Source organism: Cotesia glomerata, linkage group LG7 (assembly GCF_020080835.1).
Source record: "Cotesia glomerata isolate CgM1 linkage group LG7, MPM_Cglom_v2.3, whole genome shotgun sequence".
Lineage (NCBI taxonomy): Eukaryota > Metazoa > Arthropoda > Insecta > Hymenoptera > Braconidae > Cotesia > Cotesia glomerata.
In genome coordinates, this window is record NC_058164.1 from 12,262,920 (window position 1) to 12,289,706 (window position 26,787).

Sequence of the window (26,787 nt, forward strand, 5' to 3'; positions counted from 1 at the left end):
CTAATTGCTAAAAAGAATAGTTTGCCAAATTAAAAATTTAAAGAATGAACAAATAGCACAGTTTTTCACATTTTGAACTCGAAGAGCTCAAAAATATAATTTTTGTGTCGCAGCTTTTGAAGCCCCATAAAGGATCTTTAAGTTTAAATTGATTAAACGAAAAATTTCGAAGTAATTCCGAAAAAACATTTTTTTCGGTTTTCTTTCGACAACGATAACTCACGAACGAATTAACCGATTTTGACCGGGTTGGCGGCGATCGACGTGGTTTTTTAATGTTAACAGCTGAATAGTTTTTGAAATCGATCGATGAAGCCGTTTCAAAGTTATTAAAAAAAAAACACATTTGAAAAAAATTTTTTTGTAGTTTTTTTTAAATTTCTCAAGATCTACCGGTTCGAATCGGTCCCAATTATATTCAAAATCTAACTTTGATCAAGCCCTTTTGAATGACGCCAATCGCGATACACACATACACACACATACATACTTACATGCATACTTACATACATACATACAGACAAACGGACACCATCGCGGAAACAATCGGGGAAGCTTCCTAGGACCTCAAAACGTCAACATCCGTTGAAAACTTGATTTTCGAAAAACGGGGTAAAACCAATAACTTCCCAACTTTTGAAAATTTTCAATTTTCTTAGTGGGAAGTTAAAAATTTAGGCAATTTTCGCGATGAAATTTTTTAAGCACTTTGTAAGCAGCGTTGTAAAATTAATAATAATAATCACAGTAATATTTACCATGACATAAGAAATAATAATAATATTTAATCACATGAGTTAATTTTAATTTTGTCAGTTGTAGCTTAAATGGAAACAAATATTTCTACTGTATGACTAGTCTTCGAGTAGCAGAGGGGATCCAGTCTTGCTTCGTAATCGTGAGGTCTCGATTTCGAATCCCAGTAAAGCTGAGTTTTTTTCAACAGAAATTTGTGTTTTCTTCGTCGTTTCTTCTGTCTTCATTTCGATATCATTATTCTTGTATAATTATAAATTAACGTCACTAATAGTTATCATTACCTTAACAGTCATGCAAATAATAACATGAAGTAACCAACAGTTAAATGATAATTTTTTCTTTTTTTTTACTATGAATATAACCAGTTTAGGCTATTAAGGTTGAACTAGGTTGAAATAGGTTTTAATAAAACCCTGCCTGACACTTTTTCGTCTGAGAAACAAAATATCGTATACATCGTGCAATCCCAGCTAGGCGCTAAAAGAGTGAAACAGAGTTTTATTAAGAACCTTCTTCAACCTAACTCGTCTGAAAACGGACTTAAGTAGACGTTACCAGAGTGAAACGGGGTTTAGTATCAATGCAGTTCCTTATTTCTTAAAACCTATTTCATTCTGTTTCACCCTGAATTAGACTATCCCAGGTTAAAATGGGTTTTAAGCGAAAAAAAATTTCGACTCGGGTCGATTTGAGTATCCACATGCAATTTTGATATATTTTATATTGTTTACTAATAATATATTTAAATAATATTTACGTTATTTTAATTTTTTTCTTATTTCGCCTAAAACGTCAACTGACATGTTTTGCCGACATATCAGTAGTAAAAATAATTATTTGAGTTTACAATGTTGAAACCTTTTATGCTACAGCTTGTAGACTCTGTTACTGCTTAATGAACAGTAATGATCTTATATAACATCATTACATATGTAAGTAGTTTAAAGTTAATGACCACGTGTTTTGGCTTATTTGTAACCAATAAATAAAATAATTAAGATTAAATAAAAAAATAATAAATATGTCAATAACGCCAAGAGTAGTGTAAGTATTTTTTATATATTAAATCAGTCAAAATTTTTTTCATATAAAGTTTATATTCGTTGATTATTAGCGCTTAAGTATGGAATTAGCGGGAAGTTGCAGGGATGGCCTTTAGGGTCAACCGTTTTCCTAATTTTTTTAATTAGATACAGATAGTAACACTAATCAAATCATTTCAATTTATATTTCATGCTTGGAAGAAGTGAGTTATTAGCCAAAAGTAAGCAAGCTGATACAAATTTGTATTAAAAAAAAATGTTACCAATTTTAAAATTAAGTTAATAAAGTATCAAATTTTGAAAACTATAATTTTCTATTTTTTATTGGTTTTATTTGAATTCCTTACTCATTGATTGGCTATTTGGGTTAACGCGCGCGAAACACAGTCGATTCAAATCTTCAATCATTAGAAAAATACGAAAACTAAATAAATTAATTAATTTTCTAATAATGATATAAGTATTTATTATTTTTATAATTAACTTGTCATATAAACAAACTAATTACGAATAAAAAAAAATAAAACTGATCACATTTAGATAATAAAAAAATAAAGTATGACACGTTGGTTTTTGTTGATCAAATAATTTTTCTCCCCTCCGAGCGGAAAGCGTCAATTTTCCGCCCGCTGCGCTAAATGAAAATGCCGCTTTCCGCCTCCGTCGAGGAGAAAAATAGTATTCAAGTTTATATGACGAGGTAAAAAAATAAAAAATTTTATTTTTGTGATTATTTATAAAAGAAGCTAACAATTGAAAAAAAAAAAAAAAAAAAAATAGGCACCATTAGATAATTGAATATCGAAAAAATGCCTTTTTTAAAATTTAAAATACGATCATTTGTATTGTATATATGACATATTAAAATTTTAATTAATTAAAAATAAATAAGTAGAATTAATTAATATATCTTGCATAGAAACTGAATGAGTAAGAAGTAAGTAATTCATTGAAAGCAAATATCATAAGAAAAGTTCAATGCTTCTCAAATAAGTAGAGAAAAAACTATTTGTATATTTTATTGTTAATAATTAATTAATACTATCAGCAAATACAGATGTTAGTTGAGTAATTATTGAATTATTAAAAGTCTAAAAATCAAAACGGTTATACTTTGAATTTCCCGTCGCATTAGATGCATTGTGCGCATGCGCGGATTTTAATTAATTTATAATTATTAATAACGACAATAAAATCATTAATATAAAAAAAAAACATAGACCAATACAGATCTAACGATAAAGAATTCGATTTTGATAAAATTAACCAGCTTTTCATAGAATGAGGTGCTATTTTTTTTTTTTTTTTAGTAAAAATTAAAAAAATTTTTTGTAAAAAAACTATGAGGGACCGAACGAAAATTTTGGTGGATCTATCCGGACCTAACGTAGACCTATCGATTAAGGTCATTTTTACTTCGCGAATCCTTGGATGAGGTGCTAAATTTGCACAGGTCATTAAAATATTTAAATACCATATTTGTGAAAAAATTTAACTGTAAGCAATGAAACTTTACAAACCAACGACAATTGATCTGTCTTCTAAGTCATAAGTAAGAAATTAGCTGTCGGTAAGGTAAGTTTTGTTAGGTAACTGGCGGTGGAGTAAATTCAAATTATATAGTTAAATTTAAACACAATAACCTTTTATTCCCTGACGTTCTTTTGTAAAGTTTCATTGCTTACACCCTGATAGCCACAGTTTCAGACCAACCAAGTTGGTGTCAGATAGTTGCCACCAACTTAGCGACAACTTGCGGTCAACTTCCGAATTTGTAACTGTTGGCGTCAAGTTGGCTACAAGTTTCTGGGAAAAACAAGACCAATCTACTGCCGCAATATGTCGCCAAATTTCTTGAGAAACTTGTCGTCAACTTGGTGCGAAAGAGTTTCGAAAGCAATTTTTGCCGACAACTTGGTGAACAACCGAGTTCATTTCCAAGACTTGCTGCCAACTTGGTGACAAGTTGCGGCAGTAAATCGACGGAAAAGTTGCGACCAACTTGGCTATCAGGGCAGTTAAATTTTTTCACAAATATGGTATTTAAACGTTTTGATGTGTGTATTTTATTACATTGGATTTACTATTATTCGACTTTTTGAATTCCTTTACAATTATTACATTGGCTACATTTCCGTTCGGATCACTCAGATGACCCCCGTGCGATTTTTATGTAGCGGGTAAATTACTACTACTGTTAAATAAATAGGTGATCAGTAAATTCGTGGTCTAATAAACTTTATTATAAACGAACACTTAGTTTAAACAATTACATTTAAATAAATAAACTTTTAGTGAGCTACAGCTGAAGCGCGTAATGTCGGTTGGTAATTAGAATAATAATAATAATTTGTAGGCGGGAAGGTCTGTAGTTTTCTCTTTCGTCGTTGGTGGTGTTGAGGTATATTTAGTTCAGTGTAAGGCCGCTGTGGCGTGAGAGAGGCGACCGGACCGCCACAACCACTCCCCCCTGAGTGAACTTCCGCGGGAACTTTGAACGTTACTTTGCGTTGGTACGTTCGTTGAGGTTTGTCCATGACGGAGCCCCAGTGTTCTTGCGGTTGAACAGGTTGTGAAGTTGACGTCCCAGGCTCGGGTGGAAAATCGTCGTCGTTCTTGGATATGTAAGCTGGTTTCAGTCGTTCGATCGAGATGTTTTTTTCCTCTCCATCGATGTCCACCTTGTATATCCGATCCGTGACTCTTTGGATTATTTTATAAGGTCCAATGTATGGTGCTTCAAGTGGTGCCTTGACATGATCACACCGTACGAAGACATGTGAACATGTGTCGAGGTTCTTGAGAATGAAAACCCGGGCTTTGTTATGATGAGCCGTCGTAGTGGGTCTGAGTCCACGCATGTACTCTCGATGTCTTTCTACGAATATTTGAGGATTAGCTGGTAGTTCGGCTGATAAAAAGAATTCTCCAGGAACACGTAAGCAGGTTCCGTAGAGTAGTTCGGCTGGAGTTGCTTGAATATCTTCTTTAAAACTCGTCCGAAGTCCTAGTAGAACGGTTGATAATATTTCAGTCCACGGTTTTGGCGAACTCATGAGAGCAGTTTTGAGAGTGCGATGCATTCTTTCTACGATGCCGTTGGACTGTGGATGATAAGGAGTAGTGCGAGTTTTGCTAGCACCAACTAGTTTTGCTAGTGCTGAGAATAAAGCTGATTCAAATTGTGTACCTTGATCTGTGGTGATTTGAGTTGGAGTTCCGTAGTGAGCTATCCAGTGATCAAATAAAGCTGTCACTACAGTCTCAGCAGTCATGTCTTTAATTGGTACAGCGACTGGCCAGCGGGTGAAACGATCAATCATTGTTAGACAATATTGATAGTCTCCAACTTTAGGCAGAAAAATGATGTCTAGGTGCACGTGGTTAAATCTGTTGTCTGGAGCATCTAGGTGATTTGGTTTAATTCTGTTGTGACGATGTATTTTGGTTCTTTGGCATGCCATGCACTCACGAGACCATTTTATCGCGTCTTTACGAATACCAGGCCAGATGAATCTTTCTCGTAGATTTCTTGATGTTGTTTTTCCACCAGGATGCGATGGACCATGTACTACGTTGAATGCGGTTTTTCTTAGAGTTTGAGGAATGTACGGCCTGACAATGCCGGCGGTTATATCACAGAATATTTTTACTCCTTCAATGGTAAGTTCTTGAAGTTTTAGCGACGTTGAATTTTGAACCAGGTTCTTTAATTCTTCATCGTTCTGCTGAGCTTGATGAATTTCTAAAGGAGTGAGGACTGATGGCATGTCAATAGCGTTGATACGTGAAAGAGCGTCTGCCACAGTGTTATCTTCACCTTTTACGTAGACTATGTCAGTAGTAAATTGTGAAATGTACTCGAGTTGACGTGTTTGACGCTCAGAAACCTTATCTAACTTCTGTTTGAAGGCGTAGATGAGAGGTTTGTGATCAGTGCAGATGACAACTTTACGACAGTCTAGGAGATGATGGAAGAATTTTACTGCAGCGAAAATGGCGAGGAGTTCTCGATCGTAAGTACTGTAACAAGTTTCAGTCTGGCTGAGTTTGCGTGAGAAAAAACCGATGGGTTTCCACGTGTCGTTTTCCAGCTGTTCCAATTTTGCTCCAATGGCTGACGATGACGCATCGGTGGTAAGAGCCAACGGGGCTGTTGCTGAGGGAAAAGTCAGAAGTGTTGTTGATGCTAGCTGCTGCTTGCATTTGTTGAACGCTTCTTCAGCTTCAGAAGTCCAAATGATTTTTGTTTTATCGTTTTTAATCGACTCTTTGAGGTAACTGTTGAGAGGTAGAAGTAATTGAGCAGCATCAGGTATGTTTTGCCGGTAATAATTCACCATGCCGAGAAATCTACGAAGCTCGACGATGGTTTCAGGTTTTGGATAGTTGTTGATGGCTTCAACTCTGTCTGCCTTTGGTGTATAGCCGTCTACGGTAATTGTGAAACCTAAGAAATCAATCTGTGGCTGAGCAAAGACACATTTTTTTAAATTAATTATTATTTTGTGTTGCTTGAGTCTCTCGAGCAGTATGCGAATATGTTCTTCGTGTTCTTCTTCACTGTCAGAGAATATTAGATAATCATCGACGTAAAGAAATACGAAGTTGAGATCGCGGATGATGGAGTCACCGTAGCGCTGGTAAGTAGCTGATGCATTTTTTAACCCAAATGGCATGCCAAGATACTCGTAAAGCCCCCAGGGTGTTGTGATAGCAGTTTTTTCAATGTCGTCTGGATGCATTGGTATTCCTAGGTAGGCTTTCTCTGCGTCGATTTTGGAGAAAATTTTTTTCCCCGCTAGGCGTGGAAATAAATCATTTATGTGAGGTGGTGGATAATTATCTCGTTCAGTGATGGTGTTAAGGGGTCGATAATCACCGCACATTCTTCAAGTACCTTCTTTTTTTCGCACCAAGTGTATTGGGCTGGCGTATTTGCTGCTCGATGGTCTGATGATACCAGCGTCGAGGAGTTCGTTGATTTGTTGTTTAGCTGCTGCTGCTTTTTCACCAGCAAGTCTACGTGGTCTTGCTGTTGGTGGTGAACCGTGTGTTATAATTCGGTGAGCATAACCGTTTTTATTGATACACGATCTTGTGAGTGGCTTGGTGATCTCAATGTATTGCTCCAGTAGTCTTGCGTATTTAGGAGGTATTTCATTGCTAATAGTAGAAATATTGTAGTGTTTTATTGGTATTACTTCACCTTTTGTAGACAGCTGGGTAACTGTGTCTATGAGCTGACGGTTCCCAAGATCAATCAATAGATTATAATGTGTCAGAAAGTCCGCGCCTAAGATTGGTGTTGATACATCAGCAATGATAAAAGACCACGTAAAGTCTCGGCGTAGATTTAAATTTACTCTGACTGTAGTTGTGCCATATGTGGCTATTTCAGATGAATTTGCTGCGTAGAGTGTGAGAGAATCTGGTTTACGGTTGTTGCGAAACTTGTTAGCAGGAAGTATCGAGACAACCGAGCCAGAATCGATGAGAAAATTTTGTTGTGTTGTGCTGTCGAATATATGTAGACGGAGCTCTTGAGGTTGTGAAGACGCGCTGTCACCGACCGCTCCAACCGATGGCAGCGTCGTTAATTTTCCGACTGGCTAGCCGGTTTCAAGGTACCAGAGAGCTTGCATGGCATCGTGCACTTGCGAGCTTCTGCCCCGAATTTTAGATGATAATAACAAATACCATTACGTGTAGGAGTAGCTGACCTGTTCCTTGACCTGTGACCTTGGTTCTGATTTTGCATAAGCTGCAGTTGTTGCTGACTTTGATTAGCTGCTAACTGGAATTGTTGCTGCAAGGTTTGCTGTTGTAGTTTAAGGTCGCAGATCTCTTTAATACACGAGGCCAATGTTTGTTGTATTTCCACAAATTTTGCTTCGTGGTTACAAGTGTTGGTTTGCGAAAATGGTCGTGCTGAGGTGGCCGAGACCTGTAGACTGGGCCCCATTACTTCGACGAAACGATCTGCGAACTCAGCTACAGTGTCTAGTCCCAATTTGTCGGTGGTGATCAGGTGTGGTCTGATTTGGGCAGGAAGACGATTTAACCACATTTGTTGAAGCACTTTGTCGTCAATATCACCAGCAGCGAGCTCGCGCATCTTGCGCAGGAGCTGAGACGGTTTTTGTCCATCAAGAGTGAGGTCCCTGAGTAATTTTTTTAATTGATTTTGTCTGGAATCAGATAAGCGTGAGAGAATGGCATTCTTTATAGTGTTATACTTATCTGTCGCAGGTTCCTGACGAACGACGTCTGCAAGCTGTTCAATGATCTCAGGTTCAAGTGCACGTATGACGTTGAGATATTTTACTTGATCATCTTCGGTGTTGGTGGTGTTAAATTCTGCTTCAACCATGATGAACCACAGGTCTGGTCGTGCTTTATTAAATGCGGGTAATTTTGGTTTTGTCGTTGCGACTTGCAGGTTTTGTTGAGCTGTGCGCGCCAAACCGGTGAGGATTTGCTCAAAGGTTGCAGATGAGATTGAATTACCTGGGCTCTGCTGGCCGAACGTTGGAAATTGCCAGTTTAGATTTGGATTTGCTGCAAATGGGACAAATGTTGTCTTCGGCGTTGTACCAGTGCTTGTTGTTGGAGGCTGAGTAGTAAATAAAGTTTGATCCGATAACGGAAGACCAAATGCATTGTCCTCAGAAATTATAGGATTTCCACCTTTGTCGAAAAGCGGCGGCGGGTTTTCCTTTGAGGGAGAACGGTTCAAACCCATGATGCTGATTATATTTATCAGTCGTTTTTTATAAAAATATTTTTATGTAGAAGACCGTAGGCTTCGATTTTTTTTTTTTTTTTAGGTTAGGCGTTCTTTGGCGCGAAAGTTTTGCTGGACCACTTTGATCACGTCGGGGTCACCAAATGTAGAGGGTAAATTACTACTACTGTTAAATAAATAGGTGATCAGTAAATTCGTGGTCTAATAAACTTTATTATAAACGAACACTTAGTTTAAACAATTACATTTAAATAAATAAACTTTTAGTGAGCTACAGCTGTAGCGCGTAATGTCGGTTGGTAATTAGAATAATAATAATAATTTGTAGGCGGGAAGGTCTGTAGTTTTCTCTCTCGTCGTTGGTGGTGTTGAGGTATATTTAGTTCAGTGTAAGGCCGCTGTGGCGTGAGAGAGGCGACCGGACCGCCACATTTATCTACATCTGCTGACCTCTAGAGGAGAAAATTTATATTATAATGGAAGTGGGCAATGCATCGCTTACCGACTGTGAGGTGGATCTGTCTTGCAGGGCCTGTAATGTACCAATACTTCACAAATCTGTCAGTTGCCTAAAATGCCGGAGTTGTTTTCATAAGGCATGTGTTAATACTGATGCGCTAACAAAAAGTGGTAGATTCACCAGATGCTGTGGACCAGGTCGTAGTAAATCAACAAATTCAGGTGGAACATTTGAGTTTACACTTGAAGATATTAAACAGACATTCAGGGATGAAATCACGCCATTAGCCCGGCGGCTTGATAATGTTAAAATTCGGCTTGACAATTTGGATACTTGTTTGAAAAATTTCTCCACAAAAGGTATTAGTGAGCACAGGACAATTGTCGAACTCAAACAAAAAATTGACAGTATCCCCTGATAGCCAGCGCTTTCTCAGTAAGTGTTGACTTCCAGCAGTTACGGTTAATTTATACATCAAGTTGCCCTAGTAGAAATAATCGAGTTTTCACTGGATATAAACCAGTAACTGGCCAGTGATATCGAGTAAAAACTTGAAATCGCGCCACCTACAACTAAGTCATAAACATTAGTTACACTGACAGTGTATCTTTACTAGTGTGTGTGTGTGTTTGTTTATTTTTTTTGTTAAACTGTACGCATCATTATTGTAATTATTATTATTGAAAAACAGTATAAATCAATCAAAATTAGTGTTTATTAACGTGTAAATAATTTTCAGTATATATTTCAAAATGGATACAGTGAAAAAAAATGACACAATATATAAATTGCGACTGTGGGCATTAAAAACAAATCTCCAATTCAAAATAATTATTTTCTTATTCTATTGTTAGATTTATTATTAGTCTATCAGTCTAATGATGTTATCTATTTTATAATGTACACATAAATGAAACTTTTTTATATCATATCGTTTATTAAACATTATTTTGAATTTATTTGACAATTTTAATAATGCCTAATAACCTCAGAATTCGAAACTGACAGTTTCACTAAAGCCGCCATAATGTTTTGTTAGATCTCTAGTAAAACTGGCCAGTTACTAGACAGAAACTTGATATTACACTGGCCAGTTACTGGTTTAAGTCTAGTAAAACTGGCCAGTTACTGGCTAAAAACTTGATTTCATTTCTACTAGGGTGGCGGTAATTCTTCACTCAACAACAGTTGTAAGCAAATTGACGGAAATCTACGGCCGGAACTTGAATGCAAGTTAACAATCAAACTTGTAGTTAAATTTCCTTTCAACTTTACTACAATTTGACGGAAATACTTGTACAGCAAGTTTTGACGTCTATTTGCAGAGTAAGTTATAGGTAACTAATGGGTAATCGCTCGCTTTGCCAACTTTTTCCGTCAAGTTTGCTTCAAATTGCGGACTGTAGATTGACAGTAAAGAATGACTTTGAAAACATCATAACTTACAGCCGATAAGGCCGTATTCATGAAGACAGGCTTAATTACGAACTTAAGACCGGACTATGAATACGGCCCTAAGTTATAGGTAAGGTGGCTATCAGGGTCGAGTCAACAATTTATGGGGCCTCGTCAATGTCAGGGGCGTCTCATGATCTATTGAAAGAATTCGATGACAGACTATGCAGGATCACTAATTGTTTTTCTGAGCTATTAAACAAACCAACAGCTAAAACAAAAATTAAATTTAAATGTATCCGGGTGGGTAGATTCTTAATGAATAGTACGACCCCACGTCCGATTAAAATAATTTTTAGTGATCCTGACTCGGTTGAAAGTGTATTACAAGCATTTATCAGATCCAAGGTCCAGAAGGAGCTACCAGTATCACTTCAACACCTAGTAATTGCTCGAGACCAAACGCCGGTGCAGAGGCAGGAATATCTGGCCCTGAAAGAAGAGATGAAGCGGCGTACCTCAGCGGGGGAGAAGAATTTGCGGATAGTGACCAGAGGGACTCGACAGATTATTGTTCAGCATGCCCGAACTTCGGTTCTGGGCCTGAACAAAAATCATTAACTATCCTTGAGAGTATTCTTTACTAGTGATCTATTCAGTGTATTATTAGAATTATTATTTTTTTTTGTATTTTTTTTAGTAATTTTTTGGATCTGTTATCTGAGAGTTTGAGTGATATTAGCTGTAAGATCGTTAAAACTGGTGATTTCAATATTTATATGTATGTTTATCAGACACCAGGCTCGTATATTACATGATGCAAGATTTGCGCTCTTAAATTACTTTTATAATTTTATTTTGCTTTATTATAATTATAATTATAATTTTGCTTTAATTTGAACAAAACAATCTTGTTACTAACTATCAAATAATTATTTAGACCTGGTGCTGTCAAACTAACTTAGTGGCTGTATAACAGCATCACTTGGCAAATTATCAACTTAATGGTGTTAATTATGTGCAATTGCTACAACTTTTATAATAATAAATATTATTATTTTTTCTTTTTATTTTATCAATTACTATTATTTTTTGTTTTTGTTTGCAATTGCTAACCCGAGAAAAAATGTTTCTATATAATCATATATAATTGTATATAATCATATATGATGATATATGGAATAACATTTATAATTATATACAATTATATATAATCATACATAATTATATATAATCATACATAATTATATATAATCATACATGATTATATATGGAATAGTATATGAGGTTATATATAATCATATATAATTATAATTATATATGACTATATATGGAGTAATATACAACCATGCAGGATTATATATAGTTCCATATACAATTATATATAAGTATATAGAATTATATATAATTATATATGACTATATATAGAGCCAAGCAAGATGATATATAGTCATATATAATTATACATGATTATATATGGAATTGTATATGAGGTCATATATAATCATATATAATTATATATAACTATATATGGAGCAATATACAGCCATACAAGATTGTTTTTTCTTTGAAAAAAAATTTTTTTTTGGTAATCACAAAAAGTGTAAAATGATGTTTATAATTACGTTTAAATAATTCTGAAATACAAAATTTGTCACATTTCCTATGAGATGTTTTGGTCTGCTCTGCTACTACCTAATAGTAAAATAATTATTTATTTTATTATTTAAATAAGTGTTATATTATAATGAAATTCGGTAAAATAGATAAATTATGGATTATGACTATCCAAATATATTATACAATCAATTTTTATATTCCATTCATGATAAACTCATATGATACATTATGTAGATCATAGAATCATTATCACCTAAGACAGCAGGACAGCAGACAGAAACTTCAAGACACACGGAGATCACCAAAGTTAAGCAGCATTCAGCAGGGTTAATAGTTGGATGGGTGACCGCTGATGTTATAGTCATGAAATTATATCTAGATATTTTTTTTTTGCATTTTAGTTGGTTACACAGAATTGCGTAGGACCATATTAAATACTCTATCCATAAAATTAACCCAATAATTAATTAGATGTAATAAATATATTATTAAATATTGTTATATATAATTAGATATGATTATATTTGGTCATTTTTCATATATAATCATATATAACCAATTTATATATAAATATATATAAATATTTTTTCTCGGGAACACATCAATGGTCTACTCATTTAGCAATCTATCTATTAAATTTATAATTAATATTAATATTTATAATATAGAATATTTATAATTAATATTAATATTAATATTCTATTAAATATGAAATCACTATTATGCTAGCTGTAAGTCATCTTGTTATAAATCAAAAATTGTTTTTTTATATACTAACTGTTGTATTATTAACCCTGTTAATGGCCCCTTGGCTGTTGGGTTTGTATCTTTGAATAAAATAAAATAAAAATAAATACTTCTTTATTACTAATAATTTAATATTTATAAATTATTTTAAATAACAACACTTATGTAAACATGAAATTATCATGTAAACATATTTATATTTTTATTTTATATAGGTTAGAAACTTACAACTGGCATGCGGTCAACTACTGGTATTTTGAAAAATAGCAGGTTCTAATAGATGACCGAAGTCATTTATTGATGGTACAACGGTGTTTAATTGTGCCAGTGTCTGCAGACCGGTCGTTGAATTGGTATTTATTTGATTGTTTTTGTCGAATCTTATTAAAAGACTTGTTAAGAAACTATTAAAACTACTTCAGAATTTAATTTGGAAAGATTAACCTAATAGAAACTTTTGTGTTAACTAAAACATATAGTCGCCTTTCGGATACTCTTAATTGAACGATTTCAGACAGATCATGCGGTGAAAAATTTTCATGAATTATTTTCGATGTTCTAAAAATTAAATAATATTTGGAATATCTATTCATTGTAATGATTATAAGTTCAACAATAGTTAAAAATAAATTTCAGGATCATAAAAAATGCAGTTAATAATAATTTTTGGACTTTTTTATGAAAGCGGTCAACTACTGGTGCCCGGTCAACTACTGGAACATTTACCCTATATTAATGAATGCACAGTAAAAAATTATCCGTCATAGCGTCAAAAATTCTTAGGTATACATTTTTTATGCTTATTTATTACGCGTTTATCTATTACTTATAAATCTATATAAACTACACAAAAATATATATTTGTCATGTATCGTTAAGCACAATTTGTGTAAGAATTGACGCACAACCCTGATTAAACAACTGAATTCGATCGAATTAAACAGAATTAAATTTTTAATTATTTTGAATTCAGTTAAATTCTGTTAATTCGGTACCTAACTTTGAAATGAATTCTGTTTAATTCGGCAGGTGAACCAGAATTTACCCGAATTAAAACAAATTCAAAATTATAAATTCGGTTCAATTCTGTTAAATTCGGAAATAATCCTCGAATTTCTAGCTCTGACTCCGAATTAGACCGAATTAAAACAAATTCCAAATTATTAATTCGGTTCAATTCTGTTAAATTCGGAAATAATCCTCGAATTTCTGGCTTTGACTCCGAATTAGACCGAATTAAAACAAATTCAAAATTTTTAATTTTGTTCAATTCTGTTAAATTCGGAAATAATTCTCGAATTTTTGGCTCTGACTCTGAATTAGACCGAATTAAAGCAAATTCAAAATTTTCAATTCTGTTAAATTCGGAAATAATCCTTGAATTTCTGGCTCTGACTCCGAGTTAGACCGAATTAAAACAAATTCAAAATTTTCAATTCGGTTCAATTCTTTCAAATTCGGAAATAAATCGCGAATTTTTGACTCCGACTCCGACTTTGACTAAATTAAAATAAATTTTAAATGTTCAATTTCGTTGAATTCTATTTAATTCGCAAACAATCCTCGGATTTCTGGCTCTGACTCGGAATTTAACTGAATTAAAAAAAATTATAAATTTTGTTGAAATATGAATATTGTTATGTCCAAGGGCGTTTTTAGGGCGGTAGCGTAAACGGTGGAGGTTTGGACTAACAGTTTAAAGAATACGCAACGGAGGTTTTAATTCCGTTGTTTTAATTATTTATGTGGGACGTTTTCGATGTACGAATTCACCACGCCTTCGTTTGAGACTGAGCACGGATTTATTGAGTATAGATGTACTTACTACTTGCAGGATTATTTCTTATGATCGGATCCGTGATTCCTGGGCTGCTGTTAGCGCCTTCTCCTTGAATGGCCCCTCTGTTGGTCTTTGCAGCGGATGGATTTGGATGGATTTGGGCTGCTTATCTTAAGGGCTTCTTATTTTTATGAAATGAACTTATTCGAAACAGATTTCACTTCTTTTTTAGATTTATTTAACAAACACCAAAACTTTTACACTTTTTATTAAACGTAATTTATTTATTTGAATTTTATTCATTTGAGCTAACGTCCTCCAGTCCCCCGTAGGGTAAAGTGCGCAAATTTAGCTTTGGAAAGATCTTAAGTTACTTATTGACCGAACTCTCGTCTAAGTGCAGGGCAAATTAGTACTTTGAGATTCCGGTTCCCTAAATTTTCCTATTGGTCGAATTCTCGCCTAAGTGCAGGGCAAATTAGAACTTTGAGATTCCGACTCTCTAAAATCTATCTACTGGCCGAATTCTCGCTTAAGTGCAGAGCAAATTAGAACTTTGAGATCCCGACTCGTAGACAGTATTTAATAACTATAATAATAATAATAATAATAATAGAATTTATTGCCCAAAATTAGGGGTACAATAGCGGACCCCCGTTCCGCTTACAAAAATTACATACTTAATTTTAGCTATCTTATATTCTATGTACATCGAGTCTTAACCTAGTTACAGAGATCGAGAAATCAGCGCTATCAATATATATACATCTATCACCTTATTTAACTAAAAGAAAAAAACAGAAAAAACAGAAGCGGGAAAAAAAGAAGGCCGAGGCCAAGAAAAAACCGCTATTTCTCTCATACATCATCCATCCACACTCATCCTCTTGACTTCCGTTTCCGCTGTATTCTTCTACTTTTACCTTTAACTACTCTAATAATTTGTTTGAATATCCTACTCCATCCTTGAGCGACCCCATAACGTTTTTATCCCTTTAATCCATTCCTCTCCTTCCCCTTCTCCTCCCAGAACCTCCATTCTCATCTCCTGCCAGCCTTTTTCAAGCCCCATCCCTGAACACACTTCCCAAACATGTTCCCAAGTCTCCTCTTCCCTCCCACATACCTCACATAACCTTTTTCCTCTTTCCTCCCAGTATCTCCCCCCTTTTAGGAAATCTCCGAGCCTAAATCTAGCCATTCTACACCATCTATCCTCACTCCAACCCTTCTTCAGATATCCCGGTATACCCTTTTCTTTAATAAATTTATAATCTCTATTGCTTTCCGAAACCAGAATCTTTTCCCATCTCTCCCTTTCCTGCCTCCTTTTTTCTATGTTCACCAGTTCTTCCCCTCTCATCGTGCCCGCTTCCCACCTTCTTTCCACCTCGTCTAGACTCCATCCTCTATTCTCGAAGTTCCGGTATTCTATTCCGTTTCCGGTGCTATAGTGTAGAGACGTATGTTATCTCAAGTGGTCAAAATTTTTAAAGTTTTGTGAGTTTCGAGTAGTGTAGGAGAGTGGGGAATAAAGCGGGAGATTGAGAAAAAATCGGAGTACGGGTGGGAATATTAATCGGAGTTAGATTTTGGGGATTAGAAGCTGAATTGGGGGTAGCAGTTTAAGACCTCGACGAGGTAGAGGTTAGGCAACTTGCTGGTGAGGGGTTCAGAGGGTAAGAGGGGTATAAAAAGGGAAAGGGTAAGTGGTGCTGGGCGGTAATAGAAAGAACCAAGGATACATTGGTAACTGTGGGACAGTTGATAAGGTAGAAAGTAGGAAAGGGGACATGCCGAATGGTAAGGAAGCTAATCAGGCGGGAAGTTCAAATTGGTTTCAGGGGAATTTTAAACTAGGGAGGTCATCAAGTGTAGGGGAATTAGAGGAGGTAGGGTCTTGGGGCAAAAGAAAAGACAGGGGTTCAGAGTTAGAGTGGAATCTGGAAAAAGATAAAGAAGAAAGGGAGCTGATTAAGAAAAGCAAGCTACAAGTTAGGACGATCAATAAGGGAAAAGAGCTCAAAGCTGGGGAGATGGAGACCTTAATGAAAAAGTTAGAGGATTTGGATGAAAGAATCAAGCAGGAATGCAAAAAAGTTAGTGATGAGGTAGGAGTATTAAGAATGGAGGGTAAAAAGGAAAGAGAGGAGATGAAAAAGATATGGGAGGCTGAAAAGAAGATAATGAAGGAGAAAATAAAGGGGATCGAAGATAGACTCGACAAACTTGAGCAGGAACGCGTGATGGTAGGAATGGTAGAGGATGGTGGCGGAGAGTGCTCTGGCAAAGTGTTGGATGCAGAGAGAAGGTTGAGAAAGCTAGAATGGGGCGCAGAGAGAAAGGAAAGAGAGTCAAGGAGAAAAAATGTAATAGTTAAGGGTGTCTCAATGAAAGAAGGGGTTGACTGGAAGAATGAAGTAGAGAAAGTTTGGATTAAGATGGAAGTAGGTTCCGGGAAAAAAAGTATGAGGAAGATTGGGGGACTAGATAAGGAAGGAAAAGGCTTGGTACTCGTAGAAATGGAAGGGATCGACAAGAAAAAGGAAGTAATGATCGCCAAGAGTAAGTTGAAAGGAGAAGACATCTGGATAGAGGATGATTTAACCTATGAAGAGAGAAGAATTAAGAAAATCATATCACAAGAAGCGGCGAAGGAAAGAGCTTACGGTAACTTGGTGAAAGTGGGGTACTTGAAAATGTGGGTGAATGGAAAACTGAGACTGTGGGATGAGGCAAAAGGGAACTGGAAAAACCAACAGGGAAAAGAATAAGGGAGGAGGATGGTAAAAAGGGTGGGGTGGGCAGAAAGAAAAGGGAAAGGAGTAAGAGGAGCAAAGAATGTACGTATCAGATTTGCTTTTGGAACGTAGCTGGGGTGAAAAACAAAGAGGAGGATTTCTGGGTAGGTTTAAGAAAATGGGACATCGTAGTGTTACTTGAGACATGGGCTAATAGTAAGAAATGGATGGAGGTGAGAGAGTCCTGGAAAAGGGGATTCAAATGGGACATACAGGAGGCAATAGTTCCCAAAGGAAGGGGTAGAGCAAGAGGAGGTATACTGATCGGAGTTAAAGAAGGAATAGAAGTAGGAAAAAAGGGGAAATGGGATATAGAAGGGTGGGTGGAAAGAGAGGTCAAACTAGGAGAAGAGTGGTGGTGGGTAGTAGGGGCATACATCAATGAAGATCTAGACAGGAAGAAAAAGCTCATGAGCAGGTGGATGGATGAAGCATGGGATAGACGAATACTAATCGGAGGGGATGTTAATGCCAGAACTGGAACAGACGGAGGAATTAAAGTCGGAAAAGGACATGAAGAATGTAGTATAAGAAAATCGAAAGACAAAGTAATCAATAAGGAGGGAAAGGAGCTATGTAGATTCATAGAGGAAAGAGGATGGGCAATTTTAAATGGATGTATTGAAGGAGACGAAGAAGGAGAATGGACTTTCGTAGGGGAAAGAGGCTGTTCTGTAATAGATGTGGTGATGAGTGATGAGAGAAACCGTGATAAGATATTAGAATTAAAAGTAGAAGATAGAACAGAGTCCGACCACCTCCCGGTTTCGGTGAAGGTAATAGCTAAAGGGAGTAGAGAAGAAAAGAAAGACAGGGAGACAAGGCAGGGGACAGGTAGAGGATTATGGACCAAAGAAGGAATAGAAAACTTTCAAGAAGGTCTAAAAGACGAAGAGACAAGTAAAGGGAGTGTTGAAGAAGAATGGGAAAGCCTAAAAGGGAAAATCAAAAAAGCAATCAAGAAGTCACTGAAAAAAGGGACTAGAGTAAGAGGAAACTCGGGTTGGTGGGACGAGGAATGCAGAATAGAAAAATCTAAACTAGGAAAAGCTCTAAGGAAATTTAAGGGTGGGAAAATGATAAGAGAAGATTACATTAAGGAGAAGAAGCAATACAGAAAAGTTTGCGAAAGAAAGAAAGAACAGGAAAAGCAAATGTGGGAGGACCAGGTCAAAAACGCAAGAACAGAAGAGCAGATTTGGAAGATCGTAAACGAAGGGAGGAAGAAGAGAGACGGGATTAATAAAGATATAAAGATGGAAACATGGGATGTGCACTTCAAAGAGACCTTTGGGGGAGTAGAAGAGAGGAGAAGCTGGGAAGGGGTGATGGAGGAAGAAATGGAGGAGGAAGAAGAGCTAGGAGACATTGAACTAGAGGAAGTTAGAGAAGTGGTAAAAAAATTAAAAGATCACAAGGCAATGGGGGGAGATGGAATTCCAAACGAAGTCTGGAAATATGGAGGAGAAACGATTGAGGCTGAATTATGGAGTATATGCCAAAAGGTATGGAGGAGGGAGGGATGGCCGAAAGAGTGGAATGACGGAATAGTAGTTCCAATTAAGAAAAAGGGGTTGGGAAAGGAGGCAAGTGACTACAGAGGCATTACAATCACACAGACTGCCTACAAGGTGTATGTGGATATTCTCGAGAAAAGGTTGAGAGAGGAGGTGGAAGGAAAAGGGAGGTTGCCGATATCACAGGCGGGATTCAGAAAGAAAAGAGGGACAATAGACAATATCTATGCCCTGAACTACTTGATCAACCGTGAAATACATAAGGAAAAAGGGAAATTGGTGGTTCTGTTTGTGGACTTCAAGGCTGCCTTTGACTCAGTGGACAGGACGGAATTGGTAGAAGGAATGAAAAAGAGAGGTGTAAATATAGGCTTAGTGAAGAGATGCGAGGAAGTTCTGAAGGAAACGAACGGCAGGGTGAGGGTGGGGAAAGATCTAGGGGAGAAGTTTTGGACAGTAAAGGGAGTCAGGCAGGGATGCCCTCTGAGCCCGCTGCTGTTCATTCTTTTTCTAGCAGATCTAGATGAAGAATTAAAGAAAGGAAGATGGGGAGGTGTGGAACTTTCAGGGGGAGAAAAAATATATTCCTTAGCATATGCTGACGATATAGCTCTTCTAGCAAAAAATGAGGATGAGATGAAGGGGCTAATGAGAACTTTAGAAAGATACGTTGAAAGGAAAAAGCTGGAGGTTAACGTGGCAAAAACGAAAGTGATGAGGTGTAGAAAAGGAGGGGGCAGAAAAAGGAAAGTGTTCTGGAACTGGGGAGGGAAGGAGGTAGAAGAAGTTGATAGGTACACATATCTTGGATACGTGCTCAGAGCTAATGGTGAACAGGATTTACATATACGGGAGAGAGTAGCCAAGGGAGCAAGAATGTTAGGACAGGTATGGGGGCAGGGAAAAAGGAAGTTCGGAAAGGACTGGACAAAGAGAGTTTGGCTGTTTGACAAACTAGTATGGTCGGTTCTTTGCTACGGAGTAGAGATATGGGGGTGGAAAGCTAGAGAAGAGGTAGAAAAGCTTCACGACAGGTATCTGAGATGGGTGATGGGAGTCTCCAGGAGTGTAGCCGGGTATTTGGTCAGAGAGGAGCTTCAGAGAGATAGGCTGGAAGGAAAAGCAGGGATCAGGGCGTGGAGCTTCGAAAAAAGAGCTGTAGAGGGAGGAGGAGGGGAAATAGTAAGAAGATGCAGATTGGAAATGATAAAGAGAATCAAAGCGGGTAGAGGGCTTTGCGGATGGGAAGCGGAGAGAAAAGAGTACTTCGAGTATTTAATAACTAATACGCTAATACTAATATGTTAATCGCCTTTTTAAATACTCGCGGTGCTGAGGTTGCAGAAGTCCCCGCTAGTCAACCAGCAGTCACGTAGCTTATATTTTATTGTGGCTTTCGCGCATGGAGAAGTCTTCCATCTGCGCGGATGATTTAAATTTAAAGAAAGAGAAAAAAAAGTTTTGCGGGTGGACATAACAATATTTTTGTATTAATTAAGGAAGTTCGAGCGTAACTGAGGAGTCAAAATAATGTTAAAATTTTTTTTTTATTTTAGTCTTCCCAATATTCGTCAAAATTCTTTATTTTAATTTAAAATAATTTAAACAATTCAATAATTGATGATTTTTACTTATTTAATAAAGTAAAGTAATAAAATGACTTTCGTATTTATTACTTGCCGGAATAAATAAACAAATTTAGCAATAGCGCGCTTGATTATACCCATATACCCATTATACCCATAATGGAGACGTGGATGAGTGTGTGAGTTAAACATCTCTGTAACTATACTTCTATCCTTTTTTTTTTTTTTCAGCTGTTGACGCGATGTTGTCAAATCTTTATTCGAATAAATAGCTGACGGTAAACGAGTTACAAACATAAAATTTGGCTTTAGATATTTCGAAAATTATATCGGTTATGAATTATTATCAAATTGTTTTTATATTTTGCAATAATCCAAGTTTCTTGTGTATAGTTTTTTATCCGTTAAAATTGGGAGGTTAATATTGAAAAAAATAATTAAAGTCTCGACAAAAGTTTGTCCGCCATAAGAGCCCGTGTATAAGGAGATAAAATATGTGATTTTTAAAATTTAATATCTAAGTAACTAAACGGTGAATCATTTAAAAATTTTGGGATTAGATAAATGACGTATTTATTTGTACTATACTTAATTTCAAAGCTCAAAGTTGGAAATTATTTTTTATATTAGATTCGCTCAAACTTCCTCCCTAGCGGATCCGATTACACCGAATACACTAAAATCACACGGTGTAAATGTGAAAAAATTACACTGTACTTACACCAGAGTACCACGGTGTGTTACAGTAGGATTTCAGTGTAGACACAGCGGTGATCAAAAACTGCTGCGTTACACCGTGTTTAAACCGAATTCTCACTTTGAATGTAAACAACAGGTGTTACACCGTCTCTACACTGGAATTCCACCGTAAATGTAAAAAAGCGTGTGTTACACCGTCTCTACACTGGAATTTCACCGTAAATGTAAAAAAGCGTGTATTACACCGTTTCTACACTGGAATCCCACCGTGAATGTAAAAGAGCGTATGTTACACCGTTTCTACACTAGAATCCCACTGTAAGCAACAAGAACATAGATATTACACCGTACTTACACTGACTTTACTCCTAAACTTTTAAATCGGGTATTGCACCGTATCTATGCTGGAATTTCACTAGTTATAAAAATACCAGAAATACCCAGAAATCCCATTGTACACTGAGAAATAAATTTTCTTTTCGAAAAAAGAAACAATGCCGCAATAAAAAATTAATTTGCCGGAGATTTACAATAATTCAATTTCTGAGTTGAAGAAATAAAAAATTTTCAATCAATAATTTTCTTTTCAAAAAAATTTTTATAGATTTCGGAAAGAACAATTTTAGATGAAAATTCATAAATTTTCTATTATCTAAAATTTTTTTTTTCTAAACACAAAAAAACTATTGGTAATTATTTACAAGTGGGGTCCACCATTTTTATTATCATTTTTATGAACAAAATTTTTTTTTTATTTTTTACAAAAAAAAAAGTTGAATATCACCATTTTCTAAAAAATTTATAAATTTTTTTGAAAATTTGTTAAAATTGTGTTAATCAAATTGTTCATTTTTTTATGTATTTTTCAAAATAAATATATCAAAATTTTCAAAAAAAAAAATGAAAATTAAAATGGTGGACACCACTTGTAAATAATTACCAAATTTTTTTTCAACAAAAAAGTGACTGTGAGAAAAATTTTTATTTCTTCAACTCAGGAACATAATGATTAAAAATTATCAACAAATTAATTTCTTGTCACAACAATATCCATTTTTTTTTAAAGAAATTTTTTCTGTTTGAGTCAGCAAAATGACTTGTACATTCAAAAACTCTGTTATCAAATGATTCTACTAAAAAATTGTTAAGCCTAGCACATTATTTAAAAATGATCATACTCCATAACATTTCTAATTAAATTTTTATTCATAAAAATAGAAATACTTTTTTTTCTTATTTATTTTAATTAATTAATTTTATTTTCTTATTTAATTTTATCTAATTTAATTAATGTAATCTAATGTTGTTAGGGAGTGAGGAAATTTTTGCAATATTTGTTGGACATTTCGTAGTAGAAAATATATGTTTACAAATTCAATCACTTATTAATTAAAGCACACTAATAATAAATAATGCATGTTTTATAGTATGAAATAATATTTATTGATTTAATAGAAATAAATCTTTTAAGATTTTTGCAAGCTTTTGAGATGATATACGTAAAAAAATTATAAAAATATTAAAGTTACATAAAAAAATTATCTTTTTGTTATCAAAATCGAAATTCAATCTCAAAAGTACACTTTCAATTTTATTAACTCGTTAATTAAGATATATCAGTTTTATAAATAAAATATTGACTACTCATAATAGTATAGGATCCATTACTTTGAATTAGCGACAATAATTATAGAATTGCTATAGGAACTGTTACCATAATTTGTATTCGTACTCCTTATCATTGAACAGGAACAAATTTCGTAAAATAATGGAGACAGTTCCTATATTTTTCTTTTCATGTACAGTCATTCAAGAACTGTTTATTTATTCATTTCGAGTATTACTTACTCGATACATTTATAAATTTCATACTCTTGATAATCTCTTTGTCATTAGTCAGTTTCCCAACAATTTGGAAGATCAAAAACAAAGATGCCCATGTCTGTACATATTTGAGTTGCAGGCCGGACTAATTTTAAATTGCTTACAAAAGTTATGTCGTTGCTTATTTCTACTTGTTTAATATAATTTGTACCATAAGCACTTTTTTTTAAAACGTAAACTTTTACGAAAAATCCTTTAAATCGAATATTCTTTGTTTTATTTATAAATAAAAATAACATTTGCTTTTTTTATGAATTGATGCCCCCCCCCCCCCCGTATAAAAAAATTACGAAAAAATTAATCTTTTTCTCTTCATTATTTTTGTTAATAGAATTATTTTCAACTGCTATACTACCATACTACAATCAATTAAAACATAAAAACTATTTTTTTAGATCATAAATATTTCTAGAAAAATTGTATTAGTCTGTTTTTTTCATTAAGAAGTAGTCTAATAAGTCTTCGCCAATAATTAAAAATAAAAATTATAGAATAAACTGTAATTTAATCAGCTATTAAAAAGAAGCTGTTGATTCTTAACATTCGACAAAAAATCATCTTTGTAGAGAATTTAATTTCCTACAAAACCATACCAAGGGTGTGTTTTTATATTTGGTGCATTGAATTGTCTATAACAAAAAAATGAGTGAAAAAAAATCTGGAAAACGGTAGACCCTAAAGGCCATCCCTGCAACTTCCCGCTAATTCCATATCCAAGTGCTTAAAATTGCACTTATGCACTGATAGAAGGATTTGTTTATAGTTAAAAGTATTTGTTAATATTTAACAAATCATTTATTAGAGACCACTTTTCAGTCCTTATCTAATATTTCTTAGTATTTAAAAAGATTTATTAATATTTAATCAACGAATATCAAATTTATTAAATACAAACAAATTCTTTTAAATACTAAGAAATATTTGTTTAATACTAAAAATTGGTCTCTAATAAATGATTTGTTAACTATTAACAAATATTTTTTGATACCAATGAATCCTACTATCAGTGTGACGTTTTTGAACTTTTCGAGCTCAAAATTATAATTTATGTATTATTTTAGGCTCCCCGAGCTCAAAAAGATAGCTTTTCTATGCTTTTGAGCTCGTTGAGCTCAAAAGTCTGATGGAAGTTTCATAGAATACTATTTTTGGAACTTTCGAACCGCAATAACTTTTGAATGAATTAACCGATTTTCATGCGGTTGGTGGCAATCGACGTGGTTTTTAAGGCTCTAATAATGATTTTATTTCATCAAGAACGATTCACAAAGAAATGTCGAAGTTATGTGAAAAAAACACTTTTTTCGAAATTTTTCGTTTTCGATAACTCTCGAACGAATCAACAGAATTTCACGGGACTGGTAGCAATCGACGTGGTTTTTCAAACATAAGAACGGATTAGTTTTTGGAATCGATCGGTGGAGCCGTTTAGAAGTTATTTCAAATAAACGATTTTTTTTAAATTTTATTTTTGAGATTTTTCAAAATCTAGCGAACCGAATCGATTCATATTTCTCACGAAATTTAATGGCAATGATATTCTTTGGATCGCCACCTATTTCGATCCAATCGGTCGAGCCGTTCAAAAGTTGTAAGAGGTTTACATACATACACTGATAGAATGATTTGTTTGTATTTAATAAATCAATTTATTAAAATCTTCTTCAGATATTTTTTTGGGTGGAAATAATATTTTTTTACTATTAACAATATTTGTTAGTATTAACTAAATCTATTTTTTATGAAAACAAAATTTTTGTAACTATTAAGAAGCTTTAATATATTTAAAAAAATATTTATTTCCACCAAATAAGATTTGTTAATAGTTAACAAATATTTTGTTGGTGATCGGTGTTGGTAGATGGCGTTGGTACTTAACGCGTAGTTGTAAATAAAGAGAATTAATCAGACTGAGAATTATATTTACAAATAATTGTAAACTATTTTTCTTTTTATAATTTGTATCCTTTAATTTCATTTTACATTTACTTCATTAAATATCTAATTCTCTGTAATTTTTATAATTAAAATAAAACATTGAAACACGTTTCTGAGGAATTTTTAAATATTAATAATCCAGTGTGTAAATACTAATAAATGATTTATTAAATATTAATAAATGATTTTATAGATGTTTATAAATCGTTCTTTATATGTTAATAAATCGTTTATTAAATAGTAATAAATATTTGGTTAGCACAAAAAAATAGCTGCTAATAAATAATTTATTAACTGTTAATAAATATTAGTTAAGGACCTATCCTCTAATAAATCATTTATTAAATATTAACAAATCTTTTTAAATACAAAAATCCTTCTATCAGTGTAGAACTCCGTGTTAATATTAAAAATAAATTAACATTGAACGTTATTAAAATTAAAAAGGTGTGTGTGTGTGTAAGTTTGTGAACCGATTATAAATTTTGAACGGCTTGACCGATTTGATCGCGGTTAGTGGCATTCGAAAGGTCTTGACCAAACTTAGATTTTTAATATAATTTGGACCGATTCAAACCGGTAAATTTTGAGAAATTTTGAAAAAACTACGAAAAAAATTTTTTTTAAATGTGGTTTTTCTAGAATAACTTTTAAACCGCTTTACCGATCGATTCCAAATCTAAGTAGCTCTTAACATAAAATAACCACGTCGATCGCCGCGTAAAAAACGATTCATTCATTCAAAAGTAATTGCAGTTTAAAAATTTTAAGAATAGTGTTTTTTTAAATTGCTATTAGATTATTGAGCTCGAAGAGCTCAAAAGCCAAAAAAATCGAAATATTTGAGCTCGGAGAACTCGAAAAAACAGATAAATTATATTTCGGAGTTCGAGAAGCTCAAAAACGTCATAAGTGCAATATCAAGCGTTTAGGTATGGAATTAGCGGAAAATTGCAGAGATGGCCTTTAGGGTCAACCGTTTTCCTAATTTTTTTAACTATTTTAATTACCCGTGTAAAAAAGTTGCGGGATTCCGCCGGTAATCCGCAGGTGATCCGCAGGGGATCCGCTGAATATCATGTGGAAGTCATATTTTGACACAAATAGGAATTCTAAATGCATTCCGGATGAATTCCGGATGAATATCCAAAAATAATATGGAAAGAAAGTTAGTGATAGATTGTAATGATTTTATTATAAATCGAGACGTAGAATAAGAAATATTAAAAAAAAGAAATTAGCACTAACAAAGTAATATTTTGAGCTATTAAAAAAAAATTAATTTTTAAATAATAAATTTGTACCGAATTTTAATGAAGAGTTATCCGATTGTTGATAAGCTTCGCCTCGGACAACAATTACATGTGATCTGAGACATTTCTTACTTTACTTCCCTCGGTGTGTAATATACTATCCGAAAAAAAAACAGTTTCACTCTAAAAAAATCGCGCCAAGTCCACGTTCATAAGACTATAAGAAAAAAAAATTTTTTTTTTCTTTACAAAAAGATATAAAATAAAGTTATTCCAAAAAAACCATTTTAAAAAAATTTTTTTTTTTGAGATTTCTCAAAATCTAGCGAACCGAATTAATTAAAATTTTCACGAAATTTAATGGCAATGATACTCTTTGGGTCGCTACTAATCTCGATCCAATCAGTTAAGCCGTTCAAAAGTTATAAGAGGTTTACACACACACACACACACACACACACACACACACACACACACACACACACACACACACACACACACACACACACACACACACACACACACATCACATGTCTCAGATCACATGTAATTGTTGT

At 34.2% G+C, this 26,787-nt stretch overlaps 1 protein-coding gene across 1 annotated transcript; it reads left to right on the forward strand.

Annotated features, from left to right (window-relative positions):
- The first annotated feature begins 17,520 nt into the window (after positions 1-17,520).
- LOC123269112 lies at positions 17,521-20,178 on the forward strand. The gene has a single exon (XM_044734643.1). It carries the CDS (start codon positions 17,521-17,523, stop codon positions 20,176-20,178), a length of 2,658 nt encoding a protein of 885 aa, XP_044590578.1.
- The last annotated feature ends 6,609 nt before the right edge of the window (positions 20,179-26,787 follow it).